General features: G+C 46.7%; 1 protein-coding gene across 1 annotated transcript in view; it reads left to right on the top strand.

The window, feature by feature from the left end:
- The window catches only part of LOC141048722 (FRAS1-related extracellular matrix protein 1-like), a 176,826-nt gene that overhangs the window by 100,160 nt on the left and 63,125 nt on the right, over positions 1–13,541 (top strand). Inside the window, exon 25 of the mRNA XM_073544597.1 lies at positions 5,877–6,291. Coding sequence (XP_073400698.1) covers positions 5,877–6,291 — 415 coding nt within the window. The remainder of the gene's footprint in view (positions 1–5,876; positions 6,292–13,541) is intronic.

Raw genomic sequence — 13,541 nt, 5'->3', positions numbered from 1 at the left:
GGGATTGTTTAGGATGTATGCACATAAGATGTCCGAGGCATGTCGGAGATGGCTGGAAGCAGAAAACGCCTTTACTGTTGAAGATGTTATACAGGCGTTCCTTATAGAACAATTTCTTGCCAAGTGCCCTGCAGAGGTACGGGAATGGGTCTGGGAGCGCACGCCATGTACCGTGGATAGAGCTGCAGCCCTGGCCGATGAAGCCCTTACTATCCGGCCGCAATGGAGGAGGCTTCTGTACAATGAACCACGGCCTGCTCCCCTGCTCCGTCCCCCTCCAATTATATCTGCCCTTCCACCTAGTCGCAAGCCGATGACAATCACGCCTCACAATCCTAGGCCCCAACAGTTCCGACCACGACCTGGGGGTATCACAGAGAGGAGGTGTTATGGGTGTGGGCAACCTGGACATTTGTAGTGTGGCTGTCCCTCCAGGATTCGGAGGTAGCCCCACGCAGCCCCACCTCGTCCAGTGCATCTTGTACACTCCACCACACCTGAGGAAGAGCTACCACCGCCCCCACCAGAGTGGACCACCGACCACGGCACCATAGATACCCCTCCTGGAGTGTACGGACTCCGGCCTCTGTCCTTTAGCTACTCAGAGCAATGGCAACGCCACCTGCAGGATGTCTTTATTGATGGATACAAAGTGTCAGGATTTAGAGACACGGGGGCATTCTTGACTATCGCTGACCCCCATGTGGTTCGACCCGAGTCAATTTACCAGGGTCCGGGAATTCCCATTGTCCTGGCGGGGGGTGCCCACAAATATATACAGCGAGATTCTGTGCGTTTGGATTATGGTTGTGGAGAAAAACTGTGTTGGATTGGAGTTATGGGAGGACTTCCTGCAGATATCCTCCTTGGAACGACATTGGGGAGTTAGTGTCAATTTGTGGGAGCAGTCACCCGACTACAGGCCCTTCAAGCACTACGTCATCCGGACCCCACATCAGAGTCAGTAAGCAATACGTTCGCTGCTACTACATTGGGAGTGTCTTGGGACAGAGAGGAGTTTAGGAGAGAAATAGAGGGTGACACTACCTTAGGCGAAAGGCAGAAACTGGGCACATGGGAGATAATGGGGATGTCTTCACTTGAGAAAACGGACTGTATTATCGTGTAGCAAAGGGCAGTGACCAGGGCAACCCTGACGCAACGACCAGGCAACTCATTGTTCCTCAGAAGTACAGGGCACAGCTACTTCAACTGGCCCATGACATCCCCTTGGCTGGGCATCAAGGGAGAAAAAGGACTGAAAAGAGACTCACTCAAAGTTTTTACTGGCCGGGCGTCTCGCAGTCGGTAGCCCATTATTGCCGCATCTGCGATGCGAATGCGGCATCCAGGAGCTCGACATAAGGTACCCCTGGAATCCCTGCCCATAATTGAGGAACCATTTCAATGTGCAGCCGTCGACATCATAGGTCCTCTGGCCCACCTCAGCAAGTCGGGGAAAAAATATATCCTGACCGTGGTGGACTATGCCACTAGGTATCCTGAAGCTGTGGCCCTGTCCAGTATTACAGCAGTAAAGGTAGCCGAGGCCCTTGTTACCATCTTTACCCGGATAGGGTTTCCTAGTGAAATATTGTCGGATCAAGGCACTCAGTTCATGTCAGATCTGGTCCAGTCCCTATGGCATACCTGTGGTGTTCGAGCCATTCGCACCACCCCATACCACCCGCAGACCAACGGACTATGTGAACGCTTTAATGGAACCCTGAAAAATATGCTGAGGGCTTTTGTTGACATTGAAAAAGACTGGGAAAAGTACCTGCCACATCTCCTCTTCGCCTATCGGTAGGTTCCCCAAGAGTCCACAGGGTTCTCTCCCTTCGAACTACTGTTTAGCTGGAAGGTCCGTGGGCCTCTCACTCTTCTGAAAGAACATTTGGAGGGAGACATCTCAGATACCGGAATGCCCATCGTTCCCTATGTTCTAGAGCTCAGAGACCGTCTCGCCAAGCTAGCTACCTTCGCTAAAGAACATCAGCGAATGGCCCAGTCCAGACAAAAAACCTGGTATGACCGTAATGCCAGGAACCGGGAATTTATGGAAGGACAGCAAGCTCTCATGATTACTGCTTCACCTGCCAACAAGCTTCAAGCAGTGTGGGAAGGCCCTTATAAGGTTGTCAAGAAAATTAATGACACTAACTATGTTATTGCCCTGGACTCTAACGATCGACGACAGAAAACCGTCCACATTAACATGCTGAAAGACTACCACAACCGATCTCTGCCTGTTCTAGCTGTCTGCCACCCCCCTAGTGATACTGCCACCGACGAGTATCTCCCAGATCTCCTCCAGGTTGCCCAAGCGGGAGGATCACTGGAAAAAGTGCCCCTGGGCTCACATTTATCGGATATACAAAAGGACGATATTGTCGCCGTACTAAGGCCGAGGGCTGCTGCTTTCTCCTCAAAGCCGGGGAAGACTACTCTCACCAGCCACCATGTGGAAACCCCCGGACACTGCCCCATCCAGCAGGCTGCCTACCGGGTTCCAGAGGCTGTTCAAGGCATGATAAAGAACGAACTGGAGGAGATGAAACAACTGGGAGTTATTCAGCCATCTCACAGTACTTGTGCCTCTCCTGTCGTCCTGGTCCCCAAGAAGGATGGTACAACACGATTCTGCATTGATTACAGACGACTAAATGATGCCACCAAGAGTGATGCTTATCCCATGCCCAGGATTGATGATCTATTGGATCGTCTGGCCAGTGCCCAATTTGTGACCACGATAGAAATGAGCAAGGGGTACTGGCAGATACCTCTAACGGAGGACGCTCGTGAGCGCTCAGCCTTCATTACTCCATTTGGGCTTTATGAATTCCTGGGAATGCCTTTGGGATGAAAACTGCCCCCGCTACTTTCCAGAGACTGGTGGATCGACTGTTACAACAATGTCAGGACTTTGCCTATGCTTACTTAGACGACATCGCCATTTTTAGCACAACCTGGGAGGAACATCTTAAACACTTGGGCATAGTGCTGGACTGTATCCTTACTGCAGGACTGACCATTCACCCTGATAAGTGCCAAATAGGGATGGCTGAGGTGCAGTACCTCGGGCATAGAATAGGGGGTGGGACACTAAGGCCTGAGCCTGCCAAGGTGGAAGCCATTAGCAACTGGTGTAGACCCCAGACTAAAAAGCAGGTACTTGCATTTTTAGGAACTGCTGGTTACTATCGCAAATTTGTTTCTAACTTCAGCACCTTGGCCAAGCCCCTAACCAACCTGACCCGCAAGAACATGCCTAGGAATGTGACGTGGACGCCTGCATGCGAGGATGCCTTTTCAGCATTAAAGACTGCCCTCGTCACTGCTCCTGTCTTGGCTGCCCCGGATTATAAACGCAGGTTCCTCGTACAGACAGATGCATCCACCTTTGAGATTGGGGCAGTACTTAGCCAAGTGAACGCCGCTGGAGAAGAACATCCTGTTGCTTTTGCCAGTCGGAAACTACTGGATCGGGAAGTTGTCTATGCCACTATTGAAAAGGAGTGCCTTGCCATCGTATGGGCGCTAAAAAAATTGCAGCCATACTTGTATGGCAGAGACTTTACAATTGTTACAGACCACAACCCCCTCACATGGCTGAATCGCGTATCAGGGGACAATGGAAGATTGCTGCGGTGGAGCTTGTCCTTACAAGCCTACAGCTTCTCCATCCAATACAAGCTGGGAAGCCAACACCAGAACGCCAATGGACTGTCTCGACAAGAAGAACCATAGGCTCCCCAGGCCGACCTACCCCTGCCACTGTACAAGGAACTATAAATAACTGAGCAATGTGGACTAAAGTGAGCAGGCCAGAGGTCTGTGTAGACATCATGGCGTGCTCACTTATTATGGGGGGTAGAGGATGTGATGGTGTGATATGCTATGTGGATATCATTTTTGGTATATTCCTATTTTTCTATTTCAGTTATATTCATAGTATTTTTCTTATTACATTATAAGTCTACAGCCTCACTGTATCTGTCTCTTGATGACCCCCTGTAGTGCATTAATCCCTAAGGCCCTTTGTTCTCCTCTGGGAGGCCTGGAAACCGCCTCAACTTGTTTTGACTACCCCTGGACAAGGAAGGGGGTGGGGAGAACAGCAGCTGCACAAGTCAGTTCCGGTGTTGACAGGATGGTGTTCAGACAGCACTTCAGAGAGAGAAGGACCCATTTTATCCTCTGGTGCTAGAGTTTTGGATTCTCGTTTCCCTGGACATTTTATCCTAATACTGGACTGCATTCTTATTCTGGACTATCTTATCCTTTGTGTGGTGGACTGAATATGGACCTTTTCGTATTTTTACCTGAATAAAAGTCTTGGAATTGTTCACTCTTCACTTGCTCTGTTGATTGTGTGATACCAGAGAAGGACCCTGTGACAGGCAGTATTATAGTAGTTATACTCTTCTACATAGGGGTAGCATAATAGTAGTTATATTCTTGTACATAGGGGCAGTATTATAGTAGTTATATTCTTGTGCATAAGAGCAGTATTATAGTAGTTATATTCTTGTACATAGGGGCAGTATTATGGTATTTATATTCTTGTACTTAGGAGCAGTATTATAGTAGTTATATTCTTGTACATGGGGGCAGTATTATAGTATTTATATTCTTGTACTTAGGGGCAGTATTATAGTAGTTATATTCTTGTACATAGGAGCAGTATTATAGTAGGTATATTCTTGTATATAGGAGCAGTATTATAGTAGTTATATTCTTGTACATAGGGGGCAGTATTATAGTAGTTATATTCTTGTACATAGGAGCAGTATTATAGTAGTCATATTCTTGTATATAGGGGCAGTATTATAGTAGTTATATTCTTGTACATAGGGTGCAGTATTATAGTAGTTATATTCTTGTACATAGGGGCAGTATTATAGTAGTTTTATTCTTGTACATAGGAGCAGTATTATAGTAGTTATATTCTTGTACATAGGAACAGTATTATAGTAGTTATATTCTTGTACATAGGGGCAGTATTATAGTAGTTATATTCTTGTACATAGGAGCAGTATTATAGTAGTTATATTCTTGTACATAGGAGCAGTATTATAGTAGTTATATTCTTGTACATAGGAGCAGTATTATAGTGGTTATATTCTTGTACATAGGGGCAGTATTATAGTAGTTATATTCTTGTACATAGGAGCAGTATTATAGTAGTTATATTCTTGTACATAGGAGCAGTATTATAGTAGTTATATTCTTGTACATAGGAGCAGTATTATAGTAGTTATATTCTTGTACATAGGGAGCAGTATTATAGTTAATATAAAATATACAGGATTCTAGATAGCTTTTCAAATTTACTTTTACTCCTTTCTTCTTAAAAGCCTGACAATGTGGCATACAAAAGACACAGATTACCTTTCTTTCACCTTTCGATCTACAACATAGAGCTCTTAATCGTTTGACTATGATTAAGACAATGCTTATGAATAAGAACTCTATGCTGTCCTTGTCTTTTGTATGACTCCACATCGTCAGGTTTTTAATGGGAAAAGAATAAAGCCAAATTAGAAAGGATACCTGGAACCCCGGACAGTTCTGTCCTCTGTGCTCTCTGGACCAGTGCTGTAGATGAAGCTCAGGGTCATCACTTCTGCGATCGCACAGTGTTATAGCAGCCGCAGGGGTAATATTGTACGTAGCAGCAGTATAATAACTAGTAAGTGCACTAACGCAGCATTTTTTGTATTCTAGTAAATAATAATAGATCTATGTGGATTAGGTGTGAAATGAACAAGAGAACAATCAACGTTTTTTTTCTGGCTTCTTAATTACCAAATTGGGAAACATGTCCAAGGTTTCAAAAATGTTGATATAATATTTGTTTCTTTTTTTCATAGTTTTACTGTAAGTAATGGACTGAAGGCAAAAGATGGCTCATTAGAGTTCATCATCGCACAGACAGACAAGATTCCTCCGACTCTCCTGATCAATAAAGGCCTCCAGATGTGGGAAGGAGAAGCCATTATTATTACCTCCGATGTTCTGCAGATAACGGACCCGGACAGCCCCCTCGAGAGGCTCGTCTACACTATTACGGAACCTCCGCGGCACGGGCAGCTCTACCGGAGCGGTGAAGTCTTGCAAGAAAACCGTTTCACCCAGATTGACATTAACAGTTTATACCTTTCTTACCGACACTTTGGAGGGCCGACACAACGAGACCGATTCTCATTCACAGCCACAGACGATACCAATGTTGGATTTTTACTTAATGGTCAGTTAAAGGAGGATTCTGCAGTGTTTGTAATACAGGCAAGTACAAATTGTAATTATATTGTCATCAACAGATCTCCCATAATATTGTCATCAACAGATCCCTATAACAGTGTATCTCCCACAGATCCCCATAACAGTGCGTCACTCACAGATCCCCATAACAGTGCGTCATCCACAGATCCCCATAACAGTGCATCATCCACAGATCCCCATAACAGTGCATCATCCACAGATCCCCATAACAGTGCGTCACTCCCAGATCCCCATAACAGTGCATCATCCACAGATTCCCCATAACAATGCATCATACATAGATCTTCCATAACAGTGTGTCATCCACAGATCCCCATAACAGTGCGTCATCCACAGATTCCCTATAACAATGTGTCATCCACAGATTCCCCATAACAATGCATCATCCACAGATTCCCCATAGCAATGCATCATCCACAGATTCCCCATAGCAATGCATCATCCATAGTTCTTCCATAAGTGTGTCATCCACAGATCCCCATAAATGTATCATCCACAGATCCCCCATAACAGTGCGTCACTCACAGATCCCCATAACAGTGCGTCATCCACAGATTCCCCATAACAATGCATCATCCACAGATTCCCCATAACAATGCATCATCCATAGATTCCCCATAGCAATGCATCATCCATAGTTCTTCCATAAGTGTGTCATCCACAGATCCCCATAAGGGTATCATCCACAGATCCCCCATAACATTGCGTCATCCACAGATCCCCCATAACAATGCATCATCCACATATTCCCCATAACAATGCATCATCCACATATTCCCCATAACAATGCATCATCCACATATTCCCCATAACAATGCATCAGCCACAGATCCCCCATAACAATGCATCATATACAGATCCCCCATAACAATGCATCATATACAGATCCCCCATAACAGTGCCTCACCCATAGATTTATGGAAGAAACTGGTGCATGCTGCAATTTTTTTCACAGGCAGATTCAGCCGGTGAAAAAATGGCTCATCTGCACTGCCTTATTGAATTACATTGGTCCGAGTGTAATCTGTTTTTACATATACAGCAGTCAGGCCGACAATACGCTGGTGTGACCGACCTGTCAGTCTAGCTGAGGTGGCATGGAGAAGCCTGTGGGCACTTACTTCTTGCACTTTTAGCCGTGTAACCCTCTGAAATCATGTGACAGGATCCCTTTAATCACTCATATCTTGTCCCCCACCATCTGACACCTGTGTTTTTCTTTAAGTTTGGGGTAAAAGCCTCCAAGACTGACCCCTTATATGTTTGAGAACTAACAATGTCACCACTGAGTCCCATGATTGTGCGAGAGATCGAGCCGGTGCTGTATACATTATAAATGCATAAAAAAGAAAAAGTATCAGACAAAACTTTCTTGTAAACCCAGAACAATTTCCATCAAAGTTCCACTTTCTTTGCAAAAGTATCAAGTGCGTATTTCCAAAAGGAAATTAAATCTTAAGTACACATATTATTATTTGTGAAAGAGGTTATATTAAGCCTCATATCACCCTCTGCTGTATATTACTTGACCACAAAAGCAACCAGTGTACTGGCCTGGAGATTAAGTTGTGGCTTCCAAACCTTTTAAGCAAAACACATGAGAAACCAACATTTCCCTGCAATATACAGAGCTAGTTACAAGCACATTTACAAAAGTGTAAGAAAAAAAGAAAGAAAAGCATCATATAAAGTGTGAAAATAAACGCAGTCACTAGTGTAATATCCTAAGTTTCGGCTTGAAATTCCTTTCATCATAATTCTGCTGTGACACCAGTTCTATAAATGAATTTCCTGAAAACTTTCAAGACTTCTGACCAATGATGTACTCTCTACTATAATAGCAAATATTCCACAGCCACATTACAGCTGAAATCCATTTGGTATGTTACCACAATACCGTAGTACCCGCTTTATTTAATCATATTACAACTATAATGCTGCCCCTATGTACAAGAATATAACTACTATATTACTGCCCCTATGTACAAGAATATAACTACTATAATACTGCCCCCTATGTACAAGAATATAACTACTATAATACTGCCCCTATGTACAAGAATATAACTGCTATAATACTGCCCCTATATACAAGAATATAACTACTATAATACTGCTCCTATGTACAAGAATATAACTACTATATTACTGCCCCTATGTACAAGAATATAACTACTATAATACTGCTCCTATGTACAAGAATATAACTACTATAATACTGCCCCTATGTACAAGAATATAACTGCTATAATACTGCCCCTATATACAAGAATATAACTACTATAATACTGCTCCTATGTACAAGAATATAACTACTATAATACTGCCCCCTATGTACAAGAATATAACTACTATAATACTGCTCCTATGTACAAGAATATAACTACTATAATACTGCCCCTATGTACAAGAATATAACTACAATAATACTGCTCCTATGTACAAGAATATAACTATTATAATACTGCTCCTTTTGTACAATATGGGATTTGGATATGAACTCATTGTTGGCCACTTCAGAATTCTCCAGCGCTTTGTTTCCATCCATTTCCATTTTTCTTGAAGTATGTTTGTGGTATTGTCCTGCTGGAAGACATATGACCTAAGATGCAAACCCAGCTTTCTGACACTGGGCACTACATTCTGACCCAATTTCCTTTGGTAATCTTCCAGTTTCATGATGCCTTCCATGCAGTCAAAGCACCCAGTTCCAGAGGCAGTGAAACAACAACAAAAAATTGAACCTCCACCATATTTGACTATAGGTACTGTGTTCTTTTCTTTGTTGGCCTCATTCTATTTTCGGTAAACAGTAGAAAGATTTGCTTTACCAAAAATCTTTAACTTGGTCTCATCTGTCTACAAGATGCTTTCCTAGAAAAATTTTAGCTTAGGGTACCGTTACACATAACGATGTCCCAGCGATCCCACCAATGATCCGACATGGATGGGATCGCTGGGACATTTTTAGCTGATCGCTGGTGAGCTGTCACATAGACAGCCCCTCCAGCGATCAGGACCAGCGAGCACGCTGGTTACAAACATGAACATTGGGTTTCTAAGGGCCGCGGGGCCCTTAGAAACCCGATGTTTACCATAGATACTAGCGTGCACTGCAGGCAGGGCAGGAGGTGGAGGCAGAGCGGCGCAGACAGAACGGCGTAGCTCTGCTATCTGCTGCTCCGATCTGACAGACTGGAGTAGCAGATAGCAGAGCTACTCCGGTCTGTGCGCCGCTCTGCCTCCACCTCCCGCCCTGCCTGCAGTGCACGCTGGTATCTAGGGTAAACATCGGGTTTCTAAGGGCCCTTAGAAACCCGATGTTTATGTTGGTAGCCAGCGTGCAGCGTCACTCATCGCTGGCTCCCGCTGCCACACGCAGCGTGATCAGCGATACCCCGCGGGGGGGCCAAATCGCTGCTGGATGTCACACACAGCGATCTCGCTGGAGAGATCGCTGATGTGTCACAAATCAGCGATCTCGCCAGCGTGTGTGTAACGGGCCCTTTACTCATGTACATTTCGGCAAACTGCAGTCTAGCTTTGATGTGTCCAGGCTCGGTCTGGCCTGGCGAGGTACCGAGTAAATGCACGGTGGGCCCCGAGGGTCGCTGGGGGCCCTTTAAATATGCTGCCCCTTTAAGTGCGTGGGCCCTTTAAAAGCGTGTCCCATGATTTGAAGGGACGCGCGCGTGCACATACCATAGCGCGGGGCGGCGCGGGCCCAGCATACCCCCGTCTGAGGCACTGACGCGCCGTCGGGCGACCCCCTTGCTGGCTCTGGGTCTCTCTGATGACTCACCCAGCCCTAGGACCTTGCCACGTGACGTCAGCGCTGTTCTTGATGGGCGGTGAAGCGCCCCGCGCTCTGCTTTCCGGCTCTGTAGCTGGCTGACTAATAGCTTAGCAGCCAGCATGTGAGAGAAGAGGACGCCGCTCTGGTCCGGTGAGTAGAGTCTAGAGTGAGTGGGTGACTTGTGGTCTGTGTCCCTGGAGAGGAGAGGAAACAAAGTCTCCATGGTAGAGGCCCGAGGGGTCCGGAGGAGGAAGAGGAGGGAAGAGGGGTCTGGAGGAGAAAGAGGAGGCCAGAGGGGTCCGGAGGAGGAAGAGGAGGCCAGAGGGGTCCGGAGGAGGAAGAGGAGGCCAGAGGAGGAAGAGGAGGCCAGAGGGGTCCAGAGGAGGAAGAGGAGGCCAGAGGGGTCCAGAGGAGGAAGAGGAGGCCAGAGGGGTCCAGAGGAGGAAGAGGAGGCCAGAGGGGTCCAGAGGAGGAAGAGGAGGCCAGAGGGGTCTGGAGGAGGAAGAGGAGGCCAGAGGGGTCCAGAGGAGGAAGAGGAGGCCAGAGGGGTCCAGAGGAGGAACAGGAGGCCAGAGGGGTCTGGAGCAGGAAGAGGAGGGAAGAGGGGTCCGGAGGAGGCCAGAGGGGTTCGGAGGAGGAAGAGGAGGCCAGAGGGGTCCAGAGGAGGAAGAAGAGGCCAGAGGGGTCTGGAGCAGAAAGAGGAGGCCAGAGGGGTCCAGAGGAAGAAGAGGAGGCCAGAGGGGTCCAGAGGAGAAAGCGGAGGCCAGAGGGGTCCAGAGGAGGAAGAGGAGGGAAGAGGGGTCTGGAGGAGGAAAGAGGGGTCCGGAGGAGGCATGAGGGGTCCGGAGGAGGAAGAGGAGGCCAGAGGCGGGAAGAGGGGTCTGGAGAAGTAAGAGGAGGCCAGAGAGGTCCGGAGGAGGAAGAGAAGGGAAGAGGGGTCCAGAGGAGGAAGAGGCCTGTGCTGTATATCATGTGGGGCTGTGCTGTATACCATGTGCTGCTGTGCTGCATACCATGTGATGCTGTGCTGTATATCATGTGGGCCTGTGCTTTATACCATGTGGGGCTGTGCTGTATACCAATGGGGGGCTGTGCTGTATACCAATGGGGGGCTGTGCTGTATACCAATGGGGGGCTGTGCTGTAAACCATGTGGGGCTGTGCTTTATACCATGTGGGCCTGTGCTTTATAACATGTGGGGCTGTGCTGTATACCAATGGGGGGATGTGCTGTATACCAATGGGGGGCTGTGCTGTATACCAATGGGGGGATGTGCTGTATACCAATGGGGGGCTGTGCTGTGTACCATGTGGGCCTGTGCTTTATACCACGTGGGGCTGTGCTTAATACCATGTGGGCCGTGCTGTATACCATGGTGCTGTGCTGTATACCAATGAGGGGCTGTGCTGTATACCAATGGGGGGCTGTGCTGTATGCCATGGTGCTGTGCTATATACCATGTGGAGCTGTGTTATATACTATGAGGCTGTGTTATATACCATGGGGGGTACATTATACATTATATTCTATGGGGGAGGCTGTGTTATATAATATGGGGGCTAGATTATATTCTATGGGGAGGTGGGCTGTATTATATTCTATTCGTGGCTACATTATATTCTATGGGGGGCTGTATTATCTTTACTATATTCTATGGTGGTGATCGCATCATTCTATGAAGGGGCTACATTATACTATATGAGGAGGCTACATTGTATTCTACGGGGGGCTGCATTATATTTTATGGGGGGCTAGATTATATTGTAGGGGGGCTTTATTATACTTCATGAGGAGGCTACATTATATTCTATTGGGGATGCATTATACTATATGATGAGGGCTACATTGTATTTTATGGAGGGGCTACATTACACTATATAAGGGGCTGCCATATAGTCTATGGAGGGGCTGCATTATACTATATGAGGGGGGCTGCATTATATTCTATGCGGGGTTACATTGTATTCTGTGGGGTGGCTACATTATGCTCTAAGGGGTGGCTGCATTATACTATAAGAGGGGGGCTGCATTATATTCTATGGGGGTTACATTATATTGTATGGCAGGGCTGCATTATACTCTGTGGGGTGGCTGCATTATGCTCTATGGGGTGGCTGCATTATGTTATATGTGGGCTGCATTATACTGTATCGAGGACTATGGGGAATACATTATACTATATGAAGAACTATGGGGTGCATTATACTATGGGAAGTGAATTGTACTACATGGATGACTAGCGGTCTATTATACTATATGGAGCACTATGAGGAGTGTATTATACTATATGGAGGACTGAGCAGTGTATTTTAATATATGGAGCACTATGAGGAGTGTATTATACTATATGGAGGACTGAGCAGTGTACTGTATTTTAATATATGAAGGACTGTGGAGTGTATTATACTATATGGAGGACTATGGGGCAGAATATATTATATGGAGGACTATGGGGGACATTATATTATATGGAAACTGTAGATGTGCTGCTGATAACATGATACTGTATGGGGACAGATTAATCCATTAGTGATTGTTCTGTCCCCATCATTCTTTCTCAGACGGTGGAAAGAGGCCGGGAAACAAGTGTTGAACGACTTCAATATTGTCGATCACACTGATTCAGCGTCCTGAACTCAGCGCATGTAACTACAACCGAAATGCTTCTGTGTGATGTGCAATATGTTAGCATTTGGGGCCCCATTTTAAAATTGGCCTAGGGCTCCACTTTGCCTAAATCTGGCGGTTTTAGGAAGTTTCGTCCCCAGCTGATCGCCCCAGGTACATTTTGCCCCCGCACATTTCGCCCCCAGCAGTTCGCCTCCGGATTTTTCGCCCCCAGCAGTTTGCCCCTGGGTGTTTCACCCCCCAGCAGTTCGCCCCCGGATGTTTCGCCCCTGGATTTTTCACCCCAGCAGTTCGCCCCCGGATATTTCGCAATATAGGCAAAACATGGCAAAACAGGGTACACACATCCGGGGGTGAACTGCTGGGGCGAAATATCCGGGGGTGAACTGCTGGGGGACGAAAAATCCGGGGGCGAACTGCTGGGGGCGAAGCATCCGGGGGCCAACTGCTGGGGGCGAAATATCCGGGGGCGAACTGCTGGGGGGCAAACATCCGGGGGCGAACTGCTGGGGGCAAACTGCTGGGGGCGAAACATCCAAATCCCAAATCTGGCCCTGGTCATACACATGACATGATGCAGCATCACAGATCACAATCTCTGCCAGTGCCTCCTAGATAAGATACACACGCACCACACTCTTATATGGCCTAATATGTCATATGAGACCAATATACCGACCGTACAGACCGCACTATCATCCTCCTGTATGCCGTACATAGGCAGAGAGTGCGGTCTGTACAGAGGCAACACTCTGTATGTCTTATAGGGGGCCTAAAAGGAGGCCGATACTCAGTATGTTTTATAGGGGGCCTAATAGGAGGCCCACAG

The sequence above is a fragment of the Dendrobates tinctorius genome, unplaced genomic scaffold, assembly GCF_039654945.1.
Source record: "Dendrobates tinctorius isolate UK_male_01 unplaced genomic scaffold, ASM3965494v1 ptg000138l, whole genome shotgun sequence".
NCBI lineage: Eukaryota > Metazoa > Chordata > Amphibia > Anura > Dendrobatidae > Dendrobates > Dendrobates tinctorius.
This window is presented reverse-complemented; position numbering and strand designations above follow the sequence as displayed.